This window comes from Nematolebias whitei, chromosome 4, assembly GCF_014905685.2.
Source record: "Nematolebias whitei isolate Nwh7 chromosome 4, NemWhi1, whole genome shotgun sequence".
NCBI classification, from domain to species: domain Eukaryota; kingdom Metazoa; phylum Chordata; class Actinopteri; order Cyprinodontiformes; family Rivulidae; genus Nematolebias; species Nematolebias whitei.
Window position 1 is genome coordinate 30,257,197 of NC_056501.1, and position 25,087 is coordinate 30,282,283.

Sequence of the window (25,087 nt, forward strand, 5' to 3'; positions counted from 1 at the left end):
GAAACTACAGCATTTTCATGTAAACCCGCTCTTTTTTTTGTTTATTACCCCCCCAATAAACTTTGAAAACAACTAATGTTTCCAGAAGTTGTTCTCGTGTAATCAGGGCCTCGGTCTTGCAGAATCTTTGCATAGTGGATTAACCTGTGTACTGATGACAGCCAAAACTATTTGTTGACATGTAACATATACCATATACCACTGTGTGGTATCTTAGCTGCACAGGTTCAGAGGAAAGCACTCCAGAGAGTTATCAACACAGCCCAGAAGATTGTGGGCTGCCCTCTTCCCTCACTGGACTCTACACAGTTCCTGCTGTATAGGAAAATCCCACAACTTCTTAAAGGACACGTCTCATCCTGGACATGATCTGTTTGAACTGTTACCATCAGGGAAAAGGTGCAGATCAGTCAAGACAAGAACAAACTGATTTAAAAACATCCTGATTGATGCTCAATAATCCAGGTAGAAAAATCCAACAACGTTAACTAGGGTCCTGCGGACAGTTTCTTTTTGTTGAAACATTATGTCTTTTATCCAAAAGACTTTATCAGTTTGAGGAGCCACAAAAAACTCAGTCTTATAAATGGAACTTTCATATAGTGGGTCAACCAGTTTGATGGTGCTCAGATGGTTTCTGAAGTCCGCCTTCTTCCCCACCAACTTGTTTGAGGCATTCATGGCCAAATTGGTTCAAAATATCCTGGTTGATGCTCAATAATCCAGGTAGAAAAATTCAACAAAGTTAAGTCGGGTCCTCTGGACCTGAACTGGTTGATCCACTATGAGAAGGTGCTGCTTACAAGACTATTTGCTTGCAGCTCCTCAGACTGGAGAAGTCTTTTGGTTAAAATATTTATCTTGAGCTTGCATCAGGAGGACACACTTCTTTTATTGTAGGTAGCTCTCAGTTTGACACACCCATTTTCCCCAAACTGACATCCCTCTTACTGCTTTAAACTGCAATTTAGACACTGGCTACTCCAAACAATGAAAATGACATCATAAAGCTGTTCTATACAATACACACAAAAGAAGCCAATCTTGAGGAACCTAGTTTGGACTAATGCATTTATTTTTATGGGGAGGTTAAGGTGTCTGACTTTATGCAAATTTTCCAATTTGCTTTGGAGTGTTGACTATATATATATATATATATATATATATATGTGAATATATATGTTTTTTTTTTTTGTATTTTTAATATGTATATTTATGTAGAATTTGTTAGAACTACCCATGAAATCGGCAGAACTAAGCTAATCATTAACTTTTCTTGTAGTTATGACAGTGATATTACTCTCCTTGTATAACTTTTAGAGATGTAATAGAAAAAAAATCCCATCCATTTATTTTATTTACCTTCTTTTTCCTTTCGAGGCTACATGGAGCTGGTGCCTATCTCCAGAAGTCACTGTGGGAGAAGTGGGGAACACCGGCCACAAGTCCATCACAGGAAGTGGAGTTAGCACCATCATGCTTGGTTTTGGTCAGTGGCAGGGAAGGGTGGCACCCGTAGAAAACCTACATGTTTACATGTAGAACACGTTGGCTCCACACAGAAAAGCCTGGGGGAAAACCTGACCTTTATTGTGTGAGACGACAGCTTGAACAACGGTACACCTGTGCTGCTGTTGGGTTCCTAATGAAAACCTATTTAATTTTATTTAATTGGGAAAAAATGGTTATTAGAGTACTACACTTGATTTAAAATAATTGTAGTTATATTTTAATTGTTGTAACCTTTTAAAACCTGCCTCCTGACAAAGTGTAATGCATTGTCATGCAGATGGTGGTGCACTGAGTTGTGCTAATGTTAAGGGGTTGTTTTGTTCAGTTTTTGTGCCTTTGTTATTGAGGGCAGCATGTTGCATCATGTTGCGGCACTTGAATCTGCCTGAAGGCAACAAGCCGTCCACGTGTAACTGTTAAAGGTCTCAACTTGCCTCAATCGTCAATCCGCAGTTTTTTTCTGAACACTGTTATCTTCTACTTTGAAATTTTAAGCCGGTACAGCTATCATATAAATTTTCAGTTTCACTGAGAGGTGTTTGCTCAAAAGTTGAACATTAACAGCTGCAGTGATCTCATTCTGCCTGTTGGAAATATCTCATGAACCACTGAATGGCTGCCACAGCAAAGCTATCTCAGCAAAAACACAATTGGCTATAACTAAATTGCTTTTGCAGCTACTGAGCTAAAGTTTGGTGTGGTAGTAGATGAGACTGATCTCCAACTTATACTCTGAGCACTAATTGATCAGGCAAGATTTACGTTTAAAACTTTGCCTTTAAATATTGGGATCTGTCTGCTTGTTTGCAAAATGTCTCAAACTACTGAACAGATTTAAATTAAGCTTACAGAAAATTAATGGTTGTGTAAAAATTATTAACCCAGTTACTCAGGCTGACACAACCAACTGATTCGAGAAAACACAAAAAATAGCCATATTTCAGCATAACACAGATATTGCACTAACATTTGATCTGGTAGTAACTGAGCATTGTCCTTAACGCAAACTTAGAGTACACAGTGGACCAACACCAGCAGATGGCATGGCACCCCAAACAGTGACGTGCGGTGACCTTAGTGACAGGTGAGGCGCTGACTGTCTGGAATTGGATGTTCACATATATGAACCCGAAATAGAACCTTATATTTCAATTTTGCCTTTTTATTTCTTCCTCTCTCTAATACCTTCTATTTTGACTGAAAATATAGTTTAGAAAAATCCTTTAGTTTTGAGATATGATCTTCCATTTTCCAACATCAACATGTGTAGCACATGTCTAATCAAACATGTATATTGATGATATAAAAAGAAACAGCAATGGGCATGCTCCAACCACCTACTCCATATATCGTATATGACACAGCACCCCCAGAGGTGAACCACGGCACGACACTGCTTCACCCAGCGTATTTCTTCCATGTTTGAACAGGTAATGCGTAAATTCTACAATTTTGACCATTGAAGTCTTGAAATAATTCAGAAAACAGTTTTATAAAACAGTTTTTTTAGAACAGTCAGTGGTCAAATGTATTTTCTCTTATCAGTGTTTTACTTGACATTAAGGCAGGTGCGGCACTGCCTCCCCTGACCACACGTCACTGACCCCAAACCATCAACAACTGTGGAAACTTGACACTGGACCTCAAGCAACGTGGATTCTGTGCCTCTCCTCTCTTCCTCCAGACTCTGGGATAATTGATTTCCAAAGGAAATGCAAAATTTACTTTCATCAGAGAACATAACTTTGGACCACTCAGCAGCAGTCCAGTACTTTTTGTCTTTAGCCCAGGTGACATCTTCCGACGCTGTCTCTTGTTCAAGAGTGGCTTGACACAAGGAATGCGACAGCTGAACCCCTTGTCTTGCATATGTCTGTGCGTGGTGGTTCTTGAAGCACTGACTCCAGCTGCAGTCCACTCTTTGTGAATCTCCCCCACATTTTGGAATGGGATTTGTTTCACAATCCTCTCCAGCGTGTGGTTACCCCTATTGCTTGTACACTTTTTTTTTCTACCACATTTTTTCCTTCCCATCACCACTCTCTGGAATGGAATGGAATTACTGAAATAAATCAACATTTTCTTGATATACTATTTTTATGTCTAGCACCTGTATAGGCAGCATTTTTGCACATAACTTTGACATTAACTTTTGGAGTTAGCTTTGTCTGTTAACAAAATAATTCATGAGCCACTGGATGAATTTGGTAAAACTTCTAAAAAGTAATCGTTGGCTGGACAGCTACGACTAACTGTTGGATTCAGCCAAAATTGCAATATGGTCGCCACAGTTTACAGACCTAATCCAACACAAAATAAATAAATTAAATGTAAATCATTTGTTTAATACTTTGAGCATGCACACAAATATTTGATGTGGTAGTAGCTAAGTTATTCTTATTACATTCTTTGAGCATGTAAAATCGCAAAACTGTGTAACGTTGCACATGATGTTGTTTTCAGGCGCGATATGCAGTCCTTCAAGAAACCTTAGGTCTTTAAGTCATAGTGTTGATATTGTGCTGTTTATGGAATTTAGTTGGTTTCATCGGTGTCCCATGGATGATCAACATTACCTGTATAAATAAAGGTTGAATGAACAAAACATTGTAAAGCGACATTTAAAGTTTAATCATTTAAAGAATGTGGTAGATTAAAGAATGTAGGTTAGTTATTAGGTGGCATGTGTGTTTACACAGCGAGCCTTTCCCAGGTGCTCGACAATCCCTAGGATTACAGTGGAGGGAGATCTAACGTGCTCTCTCTCTCACACACACTCACAGAGAGAGAGAGCACCACAATTTCCCTACCCCCCGAAAGGAAAAAGAGGAGGGTAGACAGAAGGAGGTGGAGGGAGATAAGAGATCAGATGGAGGAAGGGAGAGGTAGAGGGGAGTGTGATCTCACCATCCCACCGCCACAAAGACTTCACAGGAGTGAGTGAGTGAGCTGTGCGGCTCTGATGGTGGAATATTCCCTGCAGCATCAACTTTCTGTATGAAGCAGCTGCTGTCTAACCTTGCAGGATGGTGGGACTCTCTTCAGCTGCTGTCGAGGGTAAGTTTAGTAAAAGCTGTCATTTCAGAGCAGGTATCTACAGCTCATGTAGGTGTCAGGCTGTTAGAGGTAAGTGACGATATGGTAAAGCATTGTTTGTAAAGTTGTCTGTTTTACTAGTACTCAGGAAATCAGGTGATGATGTCTTCGGAATCGTACCAAGACAGAGGGTGTTGTTGATTTGTCGAGAATGCAACCATTTGGCAGCAAAGCTCATTGTGGCGAAACATTTGGCATTTTAATCCACCAAAGACTTTTTGTGGGTTGGAATGTGTCATTTTGGATTGGATGCAGGCGAGGATGTTGCGAAACAAACAGATCCCAGATCAGTGAAATGTGACTTTTGACACACTGTGAAGTTGTTTGTGTGTGTGTGTGCGTGCGTGCGTGCGTGCGTGTGTGCGTGCGTGTGTGTGTGTGTGCAGAGCTGAGCAAAGACTGTAAACTCAGCATGAGGGGAAGGTCTTTTGGTGTAAGAAGGGAGCAGGAAAAAAAACCCCACCTACGTGTGCCCAACTGAGGTCACATTATTCCTGAGATGAGAGTTTGTTGGACATGTTAGCACAGGTGCTCATCTCGCTAACATTACTCACCCCCACCCTTAGCTCCATCCCCGACTGAGTTAGAACAAAAAGGCTCCAATGGAAGCTCCTTATAAAGACCTGAGTCTGCAGTGTTAAACAAACTACTCTGCTTTGCAATGACACACACACACACACACACACAAATGGACTTTGCGGAGTCTTACATGGTTGTGAGGAATGTGGCTGGTGTTTAACAGTGATTGTCGGACAAGTGTGAAAGGGTAAATGTTTGAGTGTGTTCAAAGCCGTGGATGGATTTAAACTTCCTTGCATTGTCTATGTCACATACGTGCATGTCTTCATTTGTCTGTTAGCAAAATATTTCATAAACCATTGGATGGATTTTAATGAAACTGTCTGAAAATATTCAGTCTTCGTTCAACAACTGATTAATATTTAGTCAGTCCAATTAAATTATGGCCTCCTCAGCTTAGCGGCTTTACCGATCACAAAAATTACTTTAAATATTTTAATTTGACAGATTTTAAGAATAAATTTGGAGTTGGTATTAGCTGGTATCTATACTCCAAGTCATATATACTGGGCAAAATATTGGCAAAAAAAAAATCTAAATTTTAAATACATTAAATCTCTTATTTAGTCCTGTCTGTTAGCATACCATTTCCTATAAACCATTTCACCATTTCACCAGTTTCAACAAAACTTTCAAAAACTAATCATTATCTCTTCTGTTTACTGTTTGGAGTCAGCCCAATTCAAAATATCTGCTGCAGCTAACCCAGTTTAGCTAACAAAATGTGCAGATAGAGCTAAAATTTTGTTTGGTAGTAGCTGAGAGTCATTCATAACACAAACCTAAAGTGCAACACATTCCACAACAACTTTGCTAAAAAACATCTACATTACCTGCTGACATCAGTCTGGTTTGTTAGCATAATACCTTGTGAGTCACTGGATGGATTTTAAAGAAATGCATAAAAAAACCTGGTTGTTCATCTAAAACTAACATTTGGAGGCACCCCCAATTTAAGATGGCTGTCGCAGCTAATAAACAACACAATATTGGCTCTAAGTAACAAAATATTTGAGAGTGCACATTGCATTTCTTTAAATAAATATTGACCTAAATGGCTCCATCTCTGACATTTATAACCATAAGATGTTGTTTTAAGTTTGGCATGGAAAGTGGAGGGAGACGTATTCCTTCGAGCACGGCTAGACCTTTATTATTAGATTTTCAATGTTTAAGCATATATAAAAAACTAGGCAGTCAAGATAACAACTCTCACCTCAATCAAACCAGATCCAACCTGTTTTATCTTGCACTATAATAATTTAGACATTTGTGTTGATTTATGATTTTATGAAAAGTTCAAGTTTTTTTTTTATTTATTTTACAATACATCAAAATAAAACATTTAAAGTACAGTTTGCAGTGTAGATATAGATCATTTTAAAACTTGTGGAAACCTGCATATGTTAAAGAGGTTATGATTAAGGGTGGTCTTATCCACCCCACATGCTAAAATACTGAAGTACTTCCTTTTTGCACACTTTGGCACAAGTATAATGCTGCTTTAATCCTACGGTCAAATAAGCTTTTTAAAGTGCAGGTCCAAATGAAATATGGAAATAACTTTATGAGCCGGGCATTGAGTTTCATGCCATCTCCTTCAGAGCCCTGATTTAATTCCTCTGATATGTTTGATTTAGTGCTGACTGGTGTAAATTTCAATTTCTCTGCAGTGAATGAGTCATGCTGTGGAAAAGGTTTTGTCTTTCACTCTGCAAGGGGAAGTCCAGTCAGTGCTACACTGAAGCCAGAATCTAAACAGCTGGAGCAGCTGGCAGAGGGACAATATTTTACCAGGCCAAGGTGGCCCGCTCCAGTGAGCTTCCTACCCCCCCAATGAACACTTCCCTCATTTCCTCTGGGTGAATGGAATCCTAATGAGGAGACATTCCAAGTTCCTGCATAAAATAATTCCTGATACCGGCTTCTTGGCATGTCAGCATGCTATCATGAACAATACAATGGTAGGAAACCGTTCTAGCGTAGAAAGCAGCGGGTTTAAATAGACACAAACGAGCTGTGGTTGTTTTTGTTTGACTGTTGTCATGGCAGGCCATTTTTAAGCCTGTAGCAAGACCCACCTGAAGAAATCATGTTGGATTTTAAGACATTTTTATGGAAAGGTTATAAACATTTAATATCTTAACTGTTGAAGATAGTTTATTTGAATGAGGTAAGCAGAAGTCCATGGTGTATGGCTGCTATCTTAAACAGCTCCAATCTCAAAAACGTCACAGCTGTTTTTGGAAATACTTTTACGAACATTGCTAATAACTTCAAAGTATGCAATTATTCCCGCAGAAATAATATGATTTTCCTGTTGAAGTTACGATGGATGTTCAACAGCTAGCTGCTGTTTGTGAATAACTAGGGGTGGAAGGTAACACCCGTCCGTTATCTTTACCCGCTTCTTCCTTTTCAGGTCGCAGGGGTCACTGGTGCCCATGTCCAGCCATCACTGTGCAAGAGGCGGGGGACACACTGGACAGGTCTCCAGTCCATCACAGGGACATAGAGACAAACGAGACAAACAACCATTCTCTTTCTCACTCGCACCTAGAGACAATTTAGAGTTACCAATTAGCCCAACATGCACCTTTTTTATGCATTGCAATGCAAACATGGAAGATCCTAATCAAATTTTCAAAAACTAATTTTAACATTTAACTGAGCAGCCACTTTAAGAGAGACAGCAGACTAGTTGCTGTGCAGTGTCGTTTGTCCCAGTTATCGTCGCTTCTTGTAGTAGAAACATGTTGCAGTAAAGCTGTGTGCACCCTTTTCATCTTTTTTATGCAGAATCTGAAAAAAAAATGCCTGGAAATATGATGAAGGTATCCTAATAGGACTATATTTAATAGTATTTATTTATGTGTTTCATATATGCATTTAGTAATGACTTTGAAATGTTTGATTTGTGACATAAACCGTGCTAATCCCATCCGATTTTGTTTGGCATTTTCATTAGCATCTATGCTAATTACCAGCTGGTGATTAATAAGGTTTTTTGATCTATACTATGCACAGACATGAAAAAAAATATATAAATCAATGTTTCTATATGTAAAATAAGCTAGAGCCATTCAAGTTTCAAGATAAACAAAATGCATCAAACATTTTTATAAGCTCGTTGCAGGCCTCTGAATTGTCTAAAGATTTTACCGTTTAAAAAAAAAAAATACAGCTCTATTTAAAAAATGGTGTATTTTAAAACTAATAGTGCTGTGAGTGTTTAGAAAGAATCTTCATAAAATGCTATAAAAATATGAGAGTGGAATTTTAAGACTACAGCAAATCATTTTGTTTTTGAGCCAACTTGGACTAGACGTTAGAAGGTAGACTAAAACACACTGTTATCACACACAAACAATCACACAGCAGTGTCTCACTAAATTTAATAATAATAATAATAATGTCATCACATTGTCATCACTGTTTGTTTCCATACAATGGCGAAATTAGTCTGCATTTAGTCACAGTGTGCAGTTTTCTACACACAAAGGTTACCAAAGACCAAAGAGACTAGTTTGGCAATAGTTTAATTTAGTTTAACAGTGTTTAACATTGTTTAGCAGAGATTTTAACAAAAATGTCCATGCAGTTGTGATGGATCTTTAAAAATGTTGCTAACAAGGCTTTAACAACATGCAAAGAGAGTCACAGAATACATTTTAAGTCACATTTAATACGAAATATTTAGCGTTTTTTTTTTCAAGCTGTTCTGAATTAACTTTTCGTGTACAACATAAAACATCAACGTTACTTTCCTCGTATTATCACTACCCCTGACCACACTGTTAACAACAATTACACAGCTCTACGTGGTATTCATTGCGTACAAACAGTGATTTTAACATATCCTCATAAACAATGAAAAATATGACGTATGACGTATTAATTGTGAAATAAATGCTACAGAACTGCTATTAAAATAAAAAGTAACAGAATGTTACCCTCTGTTGACGCAACTAGCAGCCATCTTGAAACATTTATGTTGTTTTACGTCGGGTAGGATTGTGTTGCTCCGACTTTCCAACTCAGAATTCTGACTTCAGGATGAGTTCCAGTTGAAATTTCTTATCAAGAGGTTGGAAGTTCCAACTTCCCAGTACAATTGCAATGAGGAATATTTCTCCAAACTGACATGGCATTAGGATCTACTATACTTTATAACATATATTACTATCTTTTTAGAACCCCACTTCAAAAGTTCAAAATATTAAGGCCTGTTAACACTACTCTGGATACTTTTTTTTAAAGCTGATAATTTCTTCTGTATTCACGCCTCTTGTCTATATGAGTAATTCAGCTCAGTTCTACTTTCCCCAAGATCTCACAACATAACATCATAAGCTGATTTATAAGGTTCAACCATAATATTTTTTAAATGGAGACATAACCTATCCAGGGTAGTATAGACCGAGACTTTTGCCTGAATGTATTTATATGTTCTTAAAACCTGCACTCAGCGAGATGTGCAATGGTCTTTGGAATGCAGTTCCTAGAGTCATGACCAAAAGCTTAGTGTTGACACACCTCACTAAATACACAACAGAAGTCTGTGTGTGTATGTGTGTGTTTGTGTGTGTCCTGTGCTACAGTGCTTTTTGCCAAATGACCGTTCGGTGAACACAAAATAGTGTTCTGGCTCAGCAGCTGTCCCATGTCTGACCTCAGCAAGATGCATAGTTCAGAGACTCATTCTCCCGGTCTGTGAAAATGGAGTGATTTGAGGAGTGAGTTGAATAAAGAGATGTAGGGAGGGAAAGGTCAGGGAGGTCAGTGTGAACAAAGTCTTATAAAGGATTTTAGTGGATTAAAAAAGTGAGCATGTGGGGAGGCAGCTACTTGGCAATAATGATGTTTTCACCTTCAGGGATCTTGTGGTTCAACATGAGTTTATAAAAGAATCTGGACCACTACACCCAGCAGGTTGCAAAGCTTTTCCAAACGTATCCTGTTGGGTAAAAAAGTGGTTAATTTAGAAACCATCCAGAATACCTGACTGAACATCGTTGGGTTAATTTAGGGTTTACTCTGAAAGCATTAGAGTGGACTGGGCCCACAGATGTGAAAATAAATTCCTACCAGCTGAGTCTTCAGAGTTACAGAGCCAGGTGAGTCCCATGAAATGCTGCCTGAGACAGATATGTTGTGCATCCATGACCCGAGTCTCCCAAATGTTAAAGTTCGAGTTCCCAGGTAGAAATGTTCACTTTGCCAGCGTACTCAGTGGTCCTTGGGTTTGTTTTCCAATTTAATTTCCTAAACTACCTAATACAAAAGAGAAATACAGTTTTGGCCTGGATGTATTTGTTTTTGTCTGTTGTGTTAGCAAAATACTTCATCAACGTTGGACGGATTTAAATGAAATTTAGCAAGTGAGCACTTGATGGACTCAATTTATTTCAAGATGATCTCCACAACCAGACGACCTTTGAAAACATGAAAATAGCTATTACTCAGTCTATTTTACAGATACTGAACTAAAAGTTCATGTGATAGTAGCTGAAAGTCATTCACAACACATAAATAGTAAATGGACTGTACTTACTGTATATAGCACCTTTCTATCTTATTGAGATACTCAAAGTGCTTTACACTACAGTCTGTGTCCACATTTACCCATTCATACAGCATTCTACTATATAATAATAATAATGTGTTATGTATTGTCATCATTGTATGTTCTCATACAATAGCAAAATAGGTTCTGCATTTAACCCATCCACCACCAGGTGGATCAGTGGGCAGCTGTGGAAAGCGTCCGGGGAGCAACTGGGCATAATGTATCCTGCTCAGAGACACCACGAGATGTGCAATGACCAGGGATCGAACCCGGGACCTTCGAGTCCCGAGTCAGCTGCCCTGCCCCTACACCATCTGTGCTTTTTCACATTCAGAATCAGAATAAACTTTATTGGCATTGCACCAAGATACAACACGAATATGTACGTACAGTCATCCGAAAGATGGGCGGAGTGCACAAAGCTGCGGCTATTAAAAGTGCGGCCTTCTTATTCTTATTCTTATTCAGAATAACATTTTGCTTAGATGAGAAAAGGGAAGAAAACATGAGGCGAGATGGTATTAAAAAAAAATCTCTCACGCCGTGTCCTAGACAGGGCACGATTTGAGGCATAAAAAAAAACCTACCACAGCAAAGAAACATAAGTAGACATTATACATGTACATATAGGCCGGTGAAGACATTTAATTTTTAAGGGAAAGCCATAGCATGGTCCAGAGCCCCCCCTCTCAGCCATTGTCCAGATAAGAGGTGTCATTCATCATAAGCTCAGTTGAGGTTCTGTTACATGTCCACAGCCTTGGGGAAAGGAGGGGTGAGGAGACAAGCAAAGCGTCTTTGTTGTTTTCATAACATGCCAGGTGGAGTTGAGATAAGTCTGGCATCAAGGCCACAGTTTGGGTCAGGCAGAACTCGTGAATTGCTGTTTCTATCTTTTTAAAGTCTCACTGGTATATATTCCTCTGATGGAAATGCCAAAACAGCCGAATTGATCCTTTATGCCAAATGTTGAGCTCACAGCTTCTCCAAGATTATTTCCACCATTCATGGGTGCTGCCAGAAAGTTCACAGTCCTGATAACAGCTGCTCCAGCTCCCTGCTGCAGCTCCCCAAATTCAGTCTGAGTGTTGTCAAGTTTCGACACATCCACACAAATTTATAGACAATTCAGAATTCACCAGCCAAACAGCAAAAAAAAACAGTTGTCATCATGAATCAATTTGTTTCTGTCGAGGTAAGAGGGTCCTCCTTACCCTGACTCCTGTCGGGAGAAGTTGATCAATTTTGTTGTGAGATCAGCTGATCCTTCGAATTAAGAGGTATGCAGAAAAAAAGAGAGGCTTTTTAAGGGTTCACAGGACAAAAGAGTGCAAGCAGGGAAGTGGATGTGTGTGTGGGGGGGAGACCAGGGAGACACGTCTGGTTTCACCGGAGGACAGAGAGAGAGAAAAAAAAAACATCGGCAGCAATGAGGGGTTCCTTGTCTTGCCCAAGGACACGGCAGCATGTGACTTCTGGTGGAGTTGAACCCCCAACTCTCCCATTGGAGGATGAGTACTTTAACCACTCAGCCACAGCTGTCCTCACAATAGCTTTGATCAAAATTCCAGCATTACCCGCTGGCATCAACCTTATTTATCTAGCAAAGACTCTTGTGAACCACTGGATGGATTTTAATGAATCTCACAGAAATAATCATTGGTTGCTGTTTGTCTTAAACTGGTTAACAATTGGAGTCACCCCAATTCAAGATTGGCGTCAAAGCTAATCAACATTACCCAACAAAACTAGGGGTGCACCAATTGCAGTTTTCTGGCCGATCACCGATTTCTAAAAAGTCTGACTTGCCGATTCCGATTTTGGCTGATACTGATTATGTTTTATTAGCAACACTGTCCCACTGTAAATGGTGTCCCGGTTGAGTTTGTTGATTCCTATAAATATTTGGGTATCTTGGTCGACTCGCATCTCTCCATGTGGAAAACCTAATAAAGAAACTGAAAGTTAAACTGTTTTTTTTTTTTTTTCAGAAATCCTGTTTAACTCTGAATGCTAGGGATTACCTTGTAACTGTGACTTTCCTTCCCTCCATTGATTACGGTGACATTAATTACATGAAGGCTCCTACAAGAACCCTGCAGATGTTGGACACTGTCTATCACGGTGCACTAAGATTCATAACTGGCTGTGATTATTGTACCCACCACTGCACCCTGTATTCACTGGTTAACTGGTCACCATTAACTTCACACAGACTCTCTCACTGGTACATTTTCATCTTTAAATCACTTCTTGGTCTGCTGCCTTCATACATCTCTTCCTACATGTCACTGCATGAGTGCAGCTACAGCGTGCGCTCTCAGGACATTATTACCTGCAGTGTTCCCTCAGTGAGGACTGAACTTGGCAAAATGGCCTTCTCCTACTCTGCTCCTGTTTCTTGGAATTTCTTACAAAAAGACCTGAAACTCTCGACCTTGACCTCTCTAAATGGCTTTAAGAATCTGTTGGAGTCCTGGCAGGGCCCAATGCAGACATGTTCCTGTTTTTAGTTTTCTACATTCGCCTTAGAATCTAGCTGTTTTTATGTTGCATTTTTTGCCATCTTATTTGTAAAAAATAAAAAAATAAAATGTGTATGCCTTTTTATAACTGTCTATTGCTGTCCATTGTTGTCCATTGTTTTCATCATTCTTTGTTGAAATCAGGTCTCTCTTGTAAAGGAGTCCTCGAGGCTCAATGGGATTTACCTGTCTAAATAAAGATTGAATGAACTATCAGGTGTTATAAGGTCACAATGCACCTTCAATTTTCCAATATTATTTTGTTGAAAAACATACCCCTGAACAATATATGTTTTTTTCATTTACCCATCAGTTATCCAGGTAGTCTCATTGAGCCATGAGAACTCATTTTCAAGAGAGACCTGTTTAGGGAGCAGATGGTGGGGGTTAAGGGCCTTGCTCAGGGGCCCAGAGTGGGGCGAATGAGGGTAGTGTGGGTGTTTCACCTTTTCCACCCACATTTTGATGTTGTCGGTACCGGGAGGTGAACCTGCGACTTTCCGATCACAAGCCCAACTTGTAACGTCTGCGCCACCACTCCCTCCCTATTTCTATCCTAGAAACAATACAAACTTGTTTAACTGGCCATGAGGTAGTGCTCTGAAATATAAATGAAGTTCAGACAATTGTTGTTAAAACAAAAAAAATCGGTTTCTCATGCAAGTATCAGCCAATTTTTCAAAATTAAGGTTATCGGGGCCCTTACACAAAACAAAGGCTATAACTCAGTCAAATGTATAGATATTTTTGCTTGAATATACTGTATATGTGGTAACAGCTTAGCCCAATTCACAACGCACACTTTGTATGACATTAATTTAACCTTTATTTATACAGGTTATCCTTCTCTGTATCCTAAAGATGATTTTTATTCTTCAGAAGTAAATATTTCTGTGTACAGTCTGAGTTAATTAGCATTTAGCAAATATTTATCCTGTTACTGAAGCTTCTGTTTCCTATTTAGTCTGGTTCGACTGAAGGCGGGGTGGGGTGGGGGTTGTGACAAGATGGTTATTGACAGTCTGTGATGTCAAGTGACTAAATGAAAGGAGAAGGAAGCACTAAAGAGCTCCGAGACATGCACCGTAGGTTTGTTTAGACTTGTCCCTCTGACTTTTGACCTCTTTGTTTATAAACTAAAGCCGTCCTCCCTGACCTTTTGCCGCCCCCTTCCCTCCCTGTGTAGCCATGGAGGTGCTGGTGAGTGAGCTGGGCGTGTTGCTGAAGATGCTGGATCAGGAGAACCTCAGCTCCTCCGCCCTGGAGAAGAAGACGTCAGTGAGGAACCTCCTACAGCAGATCCAGCCGTCGTCAGGTCAGAGCTGAGTGGATGAATCTGTGGGATGTTGCAACTATTTTTGTGGTTTTAAAACTGAAAAGAAGCTAAATTTGAATGTATCGTGTGGGAACGTCAAAGCTGAGTTTTAATAAAGACATAACAGGTTTTGAAAGTACAATTGTGTTACTAAAATTGTATAAATATGTTGTTTTATTCATAAATTACAAACTCAAACGTTCGTTTCACAACAACAGCAGTATCCGAACATCCACACTGAACTAATTTTATTGTATTACGAATGATATAGTTTGGATTATATGTTCCATTCATTTTGAGCCCTTCAGTATTGCCTGTCACCACAGCAGAATGGTGGAGCAGAGGTTAGAGAAGGTGGGCCTGTTATCGGAAGGTTACTGGCTCAACTGCCCGGACCAACTACATCAAAATGTGGGTGGGAAAGATGAAACGCCCACACCTGCCTCCATCCTCATTTGCCCCACTCTGGACCCTTGAGCAAGGCCATTAACCCCCACCATCTGCTCCCCTGGACACCCTAGATAGCAGCTCTCTGCTCCACACAGAGGGCTGTGGTAGCTTGGTGGTCTGTGGTTGAGTCAAGAAGGGCATCCAGCGTAAAAACTGCCAAGTCTTGGTGCAAGTTAGTTCGCTGTGACGACCCCGGAAGAAGGGAGCAGCTGATAGAAGAAATATCAAATAAAATATTACCTGCCACCATAAACCTGTATAATCAGACAAATGTTTGTATAAATGTTTGCTCATTTGTTTGCTAGTAGAAAATCCTATGAACCACTGGACAGATTTTAATTAGATTGTCAAAAATAAATGGAAATTAATAATGTTTGGACTCAGCTCAACTCAACATGGCTGCCTGAGCCAAATAATATTATCAAAAAATAAATTATCTGTAGATCAGTCAATTTCATTTATACCTTATTTATTATTTTTATTTATATCTTATCCATCCATCCATCCATTTTCTTTACCCGCTTATTCCATTTTGGGTCACGGGGGTCGCTGGTGCCCATGTCCAGCAATCACTGTGCGAGGGGCGGGGTACACCCTGGACGGGTTGCAAGTCCATCACAGGGACACATAGAGACAAACAAACATTCACTCTCTCACTCACACCTAGGGACAATTTAGAGTTACCAATCAGCCTAACATGCATGTTTTTGGACTGTGGGAGGAAACCGGAGTACCCGGAGAAAACCCACGCATGCACGGAGAGAACATGCAAACTCCACCCAGAAAGGCCCCTGGACCGGGGTTTGAACCAGGGACCTGCTCGCTGAGAGGCAGCAGCTCTACCAGTTGCGCCACCGTGCTGCCTACATTTATATCTTATATATATATATATTTAATTTCCCTTTGGGATTAATAAAGTATTTTTGAATTGAATTGAATGTATCAAGTTTCACAATGGCACTATATTATAAATACATATATACATTGTTTTTGTGAATGCTGTTTTTAATTTAATAACAGTGTTTTTTTTATATATATTGTGTCCTCCAGAATCCAGAGCAGACTTCATCTACGTGAACTCGTCAGTGTACAGAAACGGGACGAGTTTTGTGGAGTCTCTATTTGAGTCGTTTGGTGCGTTGGATTTTTGATGCTTCACTGCGATTCATGTGCGGAAAGTTTGTTTAAATGTAAGTTGTTTCTCTTTATAGACTGTGAGCTTAAAGGTCTAAAGGAGGTTACAGATGATCTCAAAGATGACAAGCTGACACAAAGTGACTCTTTAAAACAGGCAAGTGGAAATAAAAAATATATATGATGTTTGTTCTGATTATTTATAGTTGTAATAGCTTTAATCTCAGAGATAAAATGACCAAGCATGTGTTTAAGATGAGTACCGTGTTTTTTCTTCAGCTCTGAGTCGCCTGTTCCTGCTTGACAAATGAGTATTGCACCTCCTTATAATGATTTATGGAGACAGGGCAATGAAAAACATACAGATCGTATTTCATGGATGTGGGGTTTTCCCATGTTCACATGCTCATCACTCTGTGTTTGGTTGGAAAACTGAGCATTCGGGGGTCCACCCATGTGTTTAAGTTAGAGAAGTCATTTTCTGTAAAGGTTTATATTCTGCACATCTTTGGCTTCAAAAACGAATAAAAAAAAAAACAACAACTTGGTGATTGGGAAACCTAGAAGTTTGTTTGTGTTTATGCAGCTCCCTCCTTCACAGAGCTGTGCAGACACCCCTCCCCCTCTGCCCACTACGCCTCCCCCTGAGGAGTACTACGAGGAGGCCGTGCCCCTCGGTCCTGGCAAGCTGCCCGAGTACATAATCACTACACGAGGTCAGCACGCTCCCCACCTCAGCTCAACTCCGTGACCTTATTGTCGGCTTTCTGTAAAACCTCTAAATCAGTACTTTGAATTATCCAACTATATCCACAAAGAGATTTGTTGCAAACATAATTACAAAGCAGACATAAGAGCATGACGGAGCATGGGTAAAATTTACATGTCTTCTATTTCCAGACAGGCCCAGCCCTCCCAACTCTATTGAAGATTGCTATGAGGAGACTGAAAGCCCCTACCCATCGACCTGCATTAACTCGCATCGCAAAAACTCCTGTGAGCTCACTACAGTTTTCCAAAGCTGCTTTTTTTTTTCAGCCAATAAAACATTTACTGACTCTTTTGGTTCTCTCTCAGACAATGACTCTGATGCGCTGAGCAGCTCCTATGAATCCTATGAGGAGGAAGAAGAGGAGAGGAGTCCCAGAGTTCAACTCACTCACCAGTGGCCCTCGGATAAGAGCTCCATGCCTCCTGCCAGAGACTGTCGCATCTGTGCATTCCTGCATCGGAAGAAACGCTTCGGCCAGTGGGACAAACAGTTCACGGTTATACGGGAGAACAGACTACAAGTGAGAAGTTTACTACTCTCATAACTGGTTTCCCTTAAAGGAGTACCGTAGTTCAGATATTTTTCGGCAACTGCTGAAAGCCAGCGTCCTTGTCCGTGTGTTGGGTTGTTGTTTTGGTGAAATAGCTCATGATCTCTTCTTGGATATTTTTAATGAATCTTTTAGAAGGTGTTCATTGGATTTGCATCTACAACTGATTATACTTTTCAAACCAATTCAAGATGTCTGCCACACCTAATGGATCTTGTCAATGAACAATATCTGTGCATTTGTCAAATGTACAGATATTGTTCAAGTGTTTGGTGTGGTACTCGCTGAGAGGCATTCTTAACCCATACTTGAGTACCGTACTAACAAATTGAGCAAAATCTTACAATATTGCATGTGTTTGTCTATAACCTTATTTACAAATTTTGACTAAACCAACTATACAGGAGTCCCTCGATTATCGCGGGGGTTATGTTCCAGACACCACCACAATAGGTGAAAAACCATGAAGTAGGAATGCTATATTTATTTTAGTATTTATATATATTTTAGGGCTTTATAAACCCTTCCCACACTCTTGCAATGTTCTAAACTCTTAAACTTTAGTAATTTTAACAACATACTTATATACGAAGGAGCTTTAGGGCCACGCCAAAAAAAAAAATAATTAAAGCCATAAAATTACGAGAATAAAGTCATAAAATTACGAGAATAAAGTCATAAAATTACGAGAATAAAGTCGTACGAGACTTTTTTTTAACAGCTCTCGTTTATTTTTTATTTTTTTCCACGAGTCTGATCCACGACGCGACCTGTCAGTTAATCCAGTAGGCGTGTCAGCAAATGACCAATCCGAAGCTAAATGCTCCTATAAGTGAGTCGCTGTTTCTCTTCAGCCTCTTTCTGGCATATTTATTTAAGACCTCTAACAGCGCTGCACACAGTTTCTCTCACTGAGCGCCGTTTTCAAACGGAAACAAAAACGAAAGTCATGACGTAATGACATCACGTATTTGCACCCCAGAAGCAGCGTACAAAAACACAACAGTAGGTGACGGTATTGAAACACGTTTTGAGTAAGAACGTCAATAACAATAAAGTTTAACAAACATTCTTCATGTTACCACAGTTAAAATGCAGTAAACCTGCTTTATCGTGTCCGAGTTCAGATAATATTACGACTCATTTAGCTTCGGATTGGCCATTTGCTGACACGCCTACTGGATTGATTGACAGGTCGTATCATGGATCCTACTCGGGGGGGCAGCTGTTAAAAAGTCTCATACGACTTTATTCTTGTAATATTAAAACTTTATTTGACTTTATTCTTGTAATACTATGACTTTATTTTCGTAATTTTATGGCTTAATTTTTTTTTTAAATTATCGTGGCAATGTAATTTTTTTATTTTTTTTATTTTTATTGTGGCTCTAAAGCTCTGTTGTGCCTATATGTACTGTAAAGTACTGCAACATTTTACTCACCAGCTCTGCAGACCAGCTGCTTGGCTCCGGTTCAGCAGACTCACCCTGCAGTGATGAAGCTCACCGCCCTGTCCAGGTGGATGTGCACGTGGATAATTGAGCTTCAGGAAGCTTCAGGATGATTTGCAACTTTCCTCTCAGTTCTGTGAGCTTAAAAGATGGATTGTTACTTCTGACTTTGCATTTGCAAAACTAAACTTCCATTTCAGCAGAAAGCAGCGTCTGGAAGCGATGTTGGCTTCTGGGCCGTGTAGTTCTTTTGACTGGTGTTACAGTATAGGCTTATTGAAAGAAAACTACAAAATGGCAGTCCCTGTCTGAATATTTTTTTTTCCGTAAACTTTGTATCCCGTAACGTCCCAATCACGTGAGTAATATTAAAGTTGACCATTGCGTGTCTTACTTTGAAAAACTGCAAAAGTTGAACCGTGAAGTAGCGAGGGACTTCTGTAATCTTTTCACTTTTCATCATAAAATGAGCGAAAACAATTCTAACATGAAAGGTGACAGGCAATCTGCATTTTTTTATGGAGTGCTAGGCCTTTTAATCTGAAGTGATGTTCTATGGGAAGTTGTAAATAATCAGTATTTTAACTGCCTCTTGAAACAACCTTAGTTTGGAGAAGTAGTTTTTTTTTTACTGAATAGACTGATGATGACCTGACAGCTCAAATTAAGTTATCTGAACTACATTTTCTGTCTCTTTCCTTAAACTTGTTTCCTCCTGTTTTTAGTGCTACAAGAGTTCCAAGGACACATCTCCTTATGTGGACTTCCTTTTGCCCCAGTGCACTGTGGTCTATGTTCCTAAAGACAGCAAGCGAAAGCGCCACGAGCTAAGGTTCACCTTACCCAATGGAGATGCGTTGGTGCTGGCAATGCAGAGCAAGGAGCAGGCTCACATGTGGCTAAAGGTAAAATCTGTCGCTTTCTAGCAAATGCAGACTACTCAGATTTTTCTCGTTACCGATGGATTTATCAATTTCATTGCGATGTAAAAATGTCCCTGCAGGTTGTTAGAGATGTGAGTGGTCAAAGCGTAGGGCCAGAAGAAGCAAGGTCTCCTGTTGTTCCAAGAAAAAATGAGCTTGACAAGGTAAGTGTAGTGGAAAGGATGAACAAATTTCCCTGTTATTTCAATTCCTGAGGTATAATTTCACAGCTGAGGTGAGGAAAGGTCTGGCTGAAGTAGCAATTGTGCTGTCACCATCAATTTTCCTAAACAATTCTTTTGGCTTAACGCAGCGTATAGAGGTACCTGTGTTGGTCTTGCAAAGGTGGGAGGAGATATGATGCATAATTAGGTGTTAAGACAACAATGACAGGGGCGGCAGTGAGTCAGGACTCGAACATCCTCTGAAGCTTACTGAACATTTTTCAAACATAAACTCTGAAAGTTTTTGACCCAGATGAAATAAAGTTGGACGGAGAAATAAAGCAAACAATGTGGCTCTTTGTCTCAGGATATCTACTGTCTTTAAATGTAGTTATTCAGCTTTTATTCATCCAATGCAAGTGCAGACTTTTTTTTTTTTTGGTGGGGGGATCTTCCAGGTGAAAGTCTAAAACTTCCATTGTGTTTTTCCTCCACAGAGATTATCTGCAGACAGAAACACATCGGATTCAGACAGTGTGGGTGTTTCAGCAGGAGAGAACAGCAGAGAAAATGGTGAGGAAGTAGCACAATTAAAAATAACAACTCAAGATCTGACACCCCCCCCCCCCCCCCCAATTTTATTTACAACTGCATGTTTTATCAAATTATGTCTGCTCATTTCACAATTCACTTACTTCTGAGGTGGGTGACGGCGATGAGAAACATTCATGCTCCAGGAATACAGTCATGGGAAAAAAAGAAAGCCCACCCTCCTTTAAAACTCAGGTTTTACATATGAGGGCATTATAAAAGTGATCAAGTTCTAAAATTATTCAAACCTAACCTCAAGTGTACAAAAGGCACAGCAAATTCTGCCATATCATTATGGAAAAGCTGTGTCTTGTAAAGCTTTGTCATATGGATACACCTGGCTGCGGGTGTGTGTGTGTTAACACAATGCCAAGGAGAAAAGAAATCAACAATCACCGTAGAGAAGAAGCTGTTGCTGTCCATTAGTTGAAGGTATTTACTAAACAATATGGAGTCCATCTATCAATAGTGAGAAAACTACTGACAAAGGAAAAACATTTGATAGCTCCTAGGAGTGGGCATTGCATCAGTCACCCCAAAGTCAGACCATGCAATGCTCAAATTACAAAAAAATCGAAAAAGCTTCATCTCAGACTCTACTTACTTCAATTAGCAGGTTAAAAGTTAAAGTTCACGACAGGACAATTACCGTATTTTCAATTACCGTACACGTCGCACCGCCCTATAAGTCGTATCGGTCCTAATATGTCTAATAAAGTGGAAAAATCCATAAATACATTGCTTCGCCGTATACATCACATCTATTATGCGTCACCGCTGACGTGTTGCGTTTTTTACGCGTAACCTCTGACAATCCGGAAATGACAAATGGCGGCTGTGGGAGCGTGCACGGGAGGACTTTAACAAGAATTTAACAAGATAAACACGTAAAAACAATTATTTGTTTGCTCAAAATTATAGTAAAGGTGCATCTCAGTTTAACTTTTCCTTAATAAATGCACTTTGATGGTCAAATCAGCTGCATTTCAAAAGTACTCGCTGCCTCGGTGCTCCGGGTGCGCTCTCTGAGGGAGGAAATCGGGAAGGAAGAATGCCGTGCTTTTCTTTGAAATTTAACAAGATAAGCACCTAAAACAATTATTTGTTTGCTCGACATTATAGTAAAGGTGTGTCTCAGTTGAACTTTTACTTAATAAATGCAGTTCAATAGTTAAATTAGCTGCATTTCGCCGGGGTGGTGCAGTGAAATGAAGCTGATTGGACGAAGGTAGCAGACTGTGGCAAACTGATTGTGTCATTAATAGCCACTTTTACCTATTACATGACACAAGGGCATGCCATACTACGCGAGTGCCATCTAGCGGCTGAAAATGGTAGTGTTCAATATTTTCAGTCAGAATGAATGAAAACGGTCATATCTTTGCCAAAAATTGGTTTATAAATACAGGGGGAAAAGCCATGATAATAAATATGTCACTTCGGTGTATAAGTCGCAGGGCATGTAAATTATGCAAAAAACTGTGACTTATAGGCCAAAATATACTGTAGATAAAAGATTGAATCAGTATAACCTAATATATACTGTAGTACATTTAAAAGGGTTCCCAGGAGAAAGCCTCTTCTCTCTCTCTCTCAAAAAAGAGCACAATCTGTGCAGAAACATGTCTTCAAAACTCAAGGAACTGATGCAGTGTTGGAAAAAGAGTGGACTAAATGTCACAACAATGTGACCGATTGATAAAGTTATTCACAAAATGAGAGCATCAACAAAATATTTGCAGTTAAAGCTGGTTCTACAGATTCCTGAATCACTCAGTGTACTTATTTATGCTTCTCTATTTTAGCTTTGTTTTTGTTGTTTGCATGTTGGAGCCTGTTTGGAGGGAGTGGTGGCACAGAGGTTCGAGAAGGTGGACCAGTGATCTGTAGGTCGCTGGTTCGACTGACAACATCAAAATGTGGGTGGAAAAGGTGAAACACCCACACCTGCCTCCACCCTCATTTGCCCCACTTTGGGCCCTTGAGCAAGGCTCTTAACCCCCACCATCTGCTCCCCTGGGCGCCCTAGATAGCAGCTCTCTGCTCCACACAGAGGGCTGTGGTAGCTCGGTGGTCTGTGGTTGCATCAGGAAGGACATCTGGTGTGAAGACTATTGCCAAGTCTTGATGTGAGTTAGTTCGATGTAACGACCCCTGAGAAAGGGAGCAGCTGAAAGAAGAAGAAGAAAAAAGAGTTTGTTGTGGCCTTTGTGTTTTTTGTAAACTACGTTAGATTAGAATAATTAGAATAAGAGAACCTTTTATTACATTCCGATATACAACATCAGTGAACGTAAAGAGACTAGACTTTATTTTCCCACGACTGTTCATGCATGTGTATATTTTAGTTCCCACCATAGATAAATCTGTGCCAGAAGCAGCAGATTAATCCGATCTTTCTTCTTTTTCTCTAATTATTTTTACTCTGATCATATTTCTGTCCTCATTGCTCCTGAAGGAAGCAAAGAACGATCATCAATAATAGCGATCATATAAAGTTGATCATTGATCTCTATCCGCTTCACACTCAGAGAAGAATATTCACACAACACAACCCTTCATCGTGGTTAGCGAGACCAATCACTTTAGAAACGCATTTCTCAAGTTAGGAACGATAGAAATGATCCCTGAAAGTACAGTTTTGCATCAGATTAATCCTGAACGTTTTATTTAGCTAAAGCAAAACGAGGAGCTTTTTCTGCGGGACGCAAAATCACACGTATCATCAGCTTCTCCAAGAAGAAGACTCCCAAAACGGCCTGTGCAGACCCTCGACAAGGTAAGCCCCCGCTTCACTCTTATACTTTAGTTTCTGCCTTCTTTGCAGACACATCATTTTTCTTCCTGTCTGTGCCCATCGCAGGCCACTTGTCTGTGCTGGTGAACCAGGTGTGGCAGGAACAGTGGTGTCGTGTCAGCAGAGGCTTTATGCACTTCTACCATGACAGGGGGGACCCCCGGGTCTGTCTGGCTTCCCTTCCTCTGCACGGCTGTGAGGTGGTTCCTGGACTTGGACCCAAACACCCCTTTGCTTTTCGTATTCTCCAAAACAGCACAGAGATGGTTGCTCTCGAGGTACTCTGCTTATTTCTTTATTCTAAAAATATAAAAAATGCACACATTCTTGTGTTGACTTTATAAGAACAATTAAACTTGATGAAATAAAAGCAGTTCAAACGTGAGGCGACTTGCTGAGGACAGCATTTTAGAGACGTCTTCCTCCAACGTAGTGTTTGTTGACCTTTGATTGAGGCTCATTTTTCTCACTGTTGTCGTCTCGCACAGCACCAGACAGATGGTGTCACTTAAAAAGCTCCGAAGAACTCAAATAAACTCACAGAGCAATAATCAGCCCATGAGCAAGATGTTTTTCTAAGGTGGAGACCAAGCCAAAGTAAAAAAGATAAGCAAATATTGGGCCTTCACGGGGAGAAAACTGCTCGCTCCAGTTCTCCTGAAAGAACTAGGATATGAGATAATGATGTTTTATTATGAAACTATTTTGGCATTCAGAAATAACATTTGTTTCATCCTTTGTAAGGCAAGCAGCTCCGAGGAACTCGGACGGTGGCTCGGTGTCCTTCTGGCAGAAACGGGCTCGTTTGCTGACCCGGAGTCTCTGCATTATGACTACGTTGATGTTGAAACCATAGCAAACATTCGTGACGCGGCACGAAATTCTTTCCTGTGAGTTGGACGGGGTTGGGTCTGGGATGTGTGGACGAGGTCAGAGGCAGCCAGTGATGCTTATTATTCTCCTCAATCTCTCGTCCCAGGTGGGCCACCTCCTCCAGTGGTACCTCTACAGATTCCAGGACATATGACGAGGTTCCTAATGAGGACTTGCAGGTGGTAAACACACGCTTGTGTATAAATACGCATATGTGTGTATTTTCTAAGTTTAGCTGAACCATATGTGTGATGCTTTGCTGTGATGTCATCACATTAGAGGTTTAGTGAGGGAAAATCTTCAAGACACCCACATAAATCCACAGTGGTGTGTTAGACAGAAGAAGACAAAAAAATACACGCACACAGTTTGGACAGGAGGGTAGAAGACTGTCACAGTTAAATACAAATACACACACCTTAGCTGTTTCCTGGTATATCTATGTACAAGTTTCAGAGTCAGAGTCAGAGTTTCTTTATTGTCATTCGCACCTCATGTGGTACATGTGGTGGAGCGAAATTATGTACACAGGGTCCCAGTTACATCCAACAATAAAATGTATAAGAAAAACAGTAATAACATCTAAGATATGAACTAAGAAAAACATCAACTAAATATACACTAAGCACTCATAACATAAAACATTGAACATCAGCACAAACATGAACATGAGTCTGTGAGCAGATGTGCACGCATGAACACATCAACATTGAAACAGATCAGCAGCAACATGAAACAGATCAGCAGCATCAGCAACAAGTTTATTGCTAACCCTAATAATCTATT

At 40.0% G+C, this 25,087-nt stretch overlaps 1 protein-coding gene and 1 non-coding gene across 6 annotated transcripts in view; one reads left to right on the plus strand and one right to left on the minus strand.

The window, feature by feature from the left end:
- The first annotated feature begins 1,457 nt into the window (after positions 1-1,457).
- The window catches only part of afap1l1a (actin filament associated protein 1-like 1a), a 30,274-nt gene continuing 6,644 nt past the window's right edge, over positions 1,458-25,087 (plus strand). For 2 of the 5 annotated variants that reach the window (XM_037675388.1, XM_037675389.1), the window contains exons 1-14: positions 4,403-4,569; positions 14,468-14,596; positions 16,097-16,180; positions 16,258-16,337; positions 16,767-16,896; positions 17,081-17,176; positions 17,258-17,472; positions 19,679-19,858; positions 19,957-20,040; positions 20,538-20,613; positions 23,306-23,410; positions 23,495-23,706; positions 24,173-24,318; positions 24,408-24,480. In XM_037675388.1, the coding sequence (XP_037531316.1) occupies positions 4,539-4,569; positions 14,468-14,596; positions 16,097-16,180; positions 16,258-16,337; positions 16,767-16,896; positions 17,081-17,176; positions 17,258-17,472; positions 19,679-19,858; positions 19,957-20,040; positions 20,538-20,613; positions 23,306-23,410; positions 23,495-23,706; positions 24,173-24,318; positions 24,408-24,480 (1,641 nt within the window). In that variant the 5' untranslated portion in view covers positions 4,403-4,538. Of the gene's footprint in view, positions 1,490-4,402; positions 4,570-14,467; positions 14,597-16,096; positions 16,181-16,257; positions 16,338-16,766; positions 16,897-17,080; positions 17,177-17,257; positions 17,473-19,678; positions 19,859-19,956; positions 20,041-20,537; positions 20,614-23,305; positions 23,707-24,172; positions 24,319-24,407; positions 24,481-25,087 lie in introns of those variants that run through there. The other 3 variants (XM_037675386.1, XM_037675390.1, XM_037675387.1) reach the window with 2 other exon arrangements.
- Positions 23,054-23,274, minus strand: LOC119409195. Its single transcript, XR_005186772.1, has one exon. It is a non-coding gene; the product is annotated as a small nucleolar RNA U3 (small nucleolar RNA).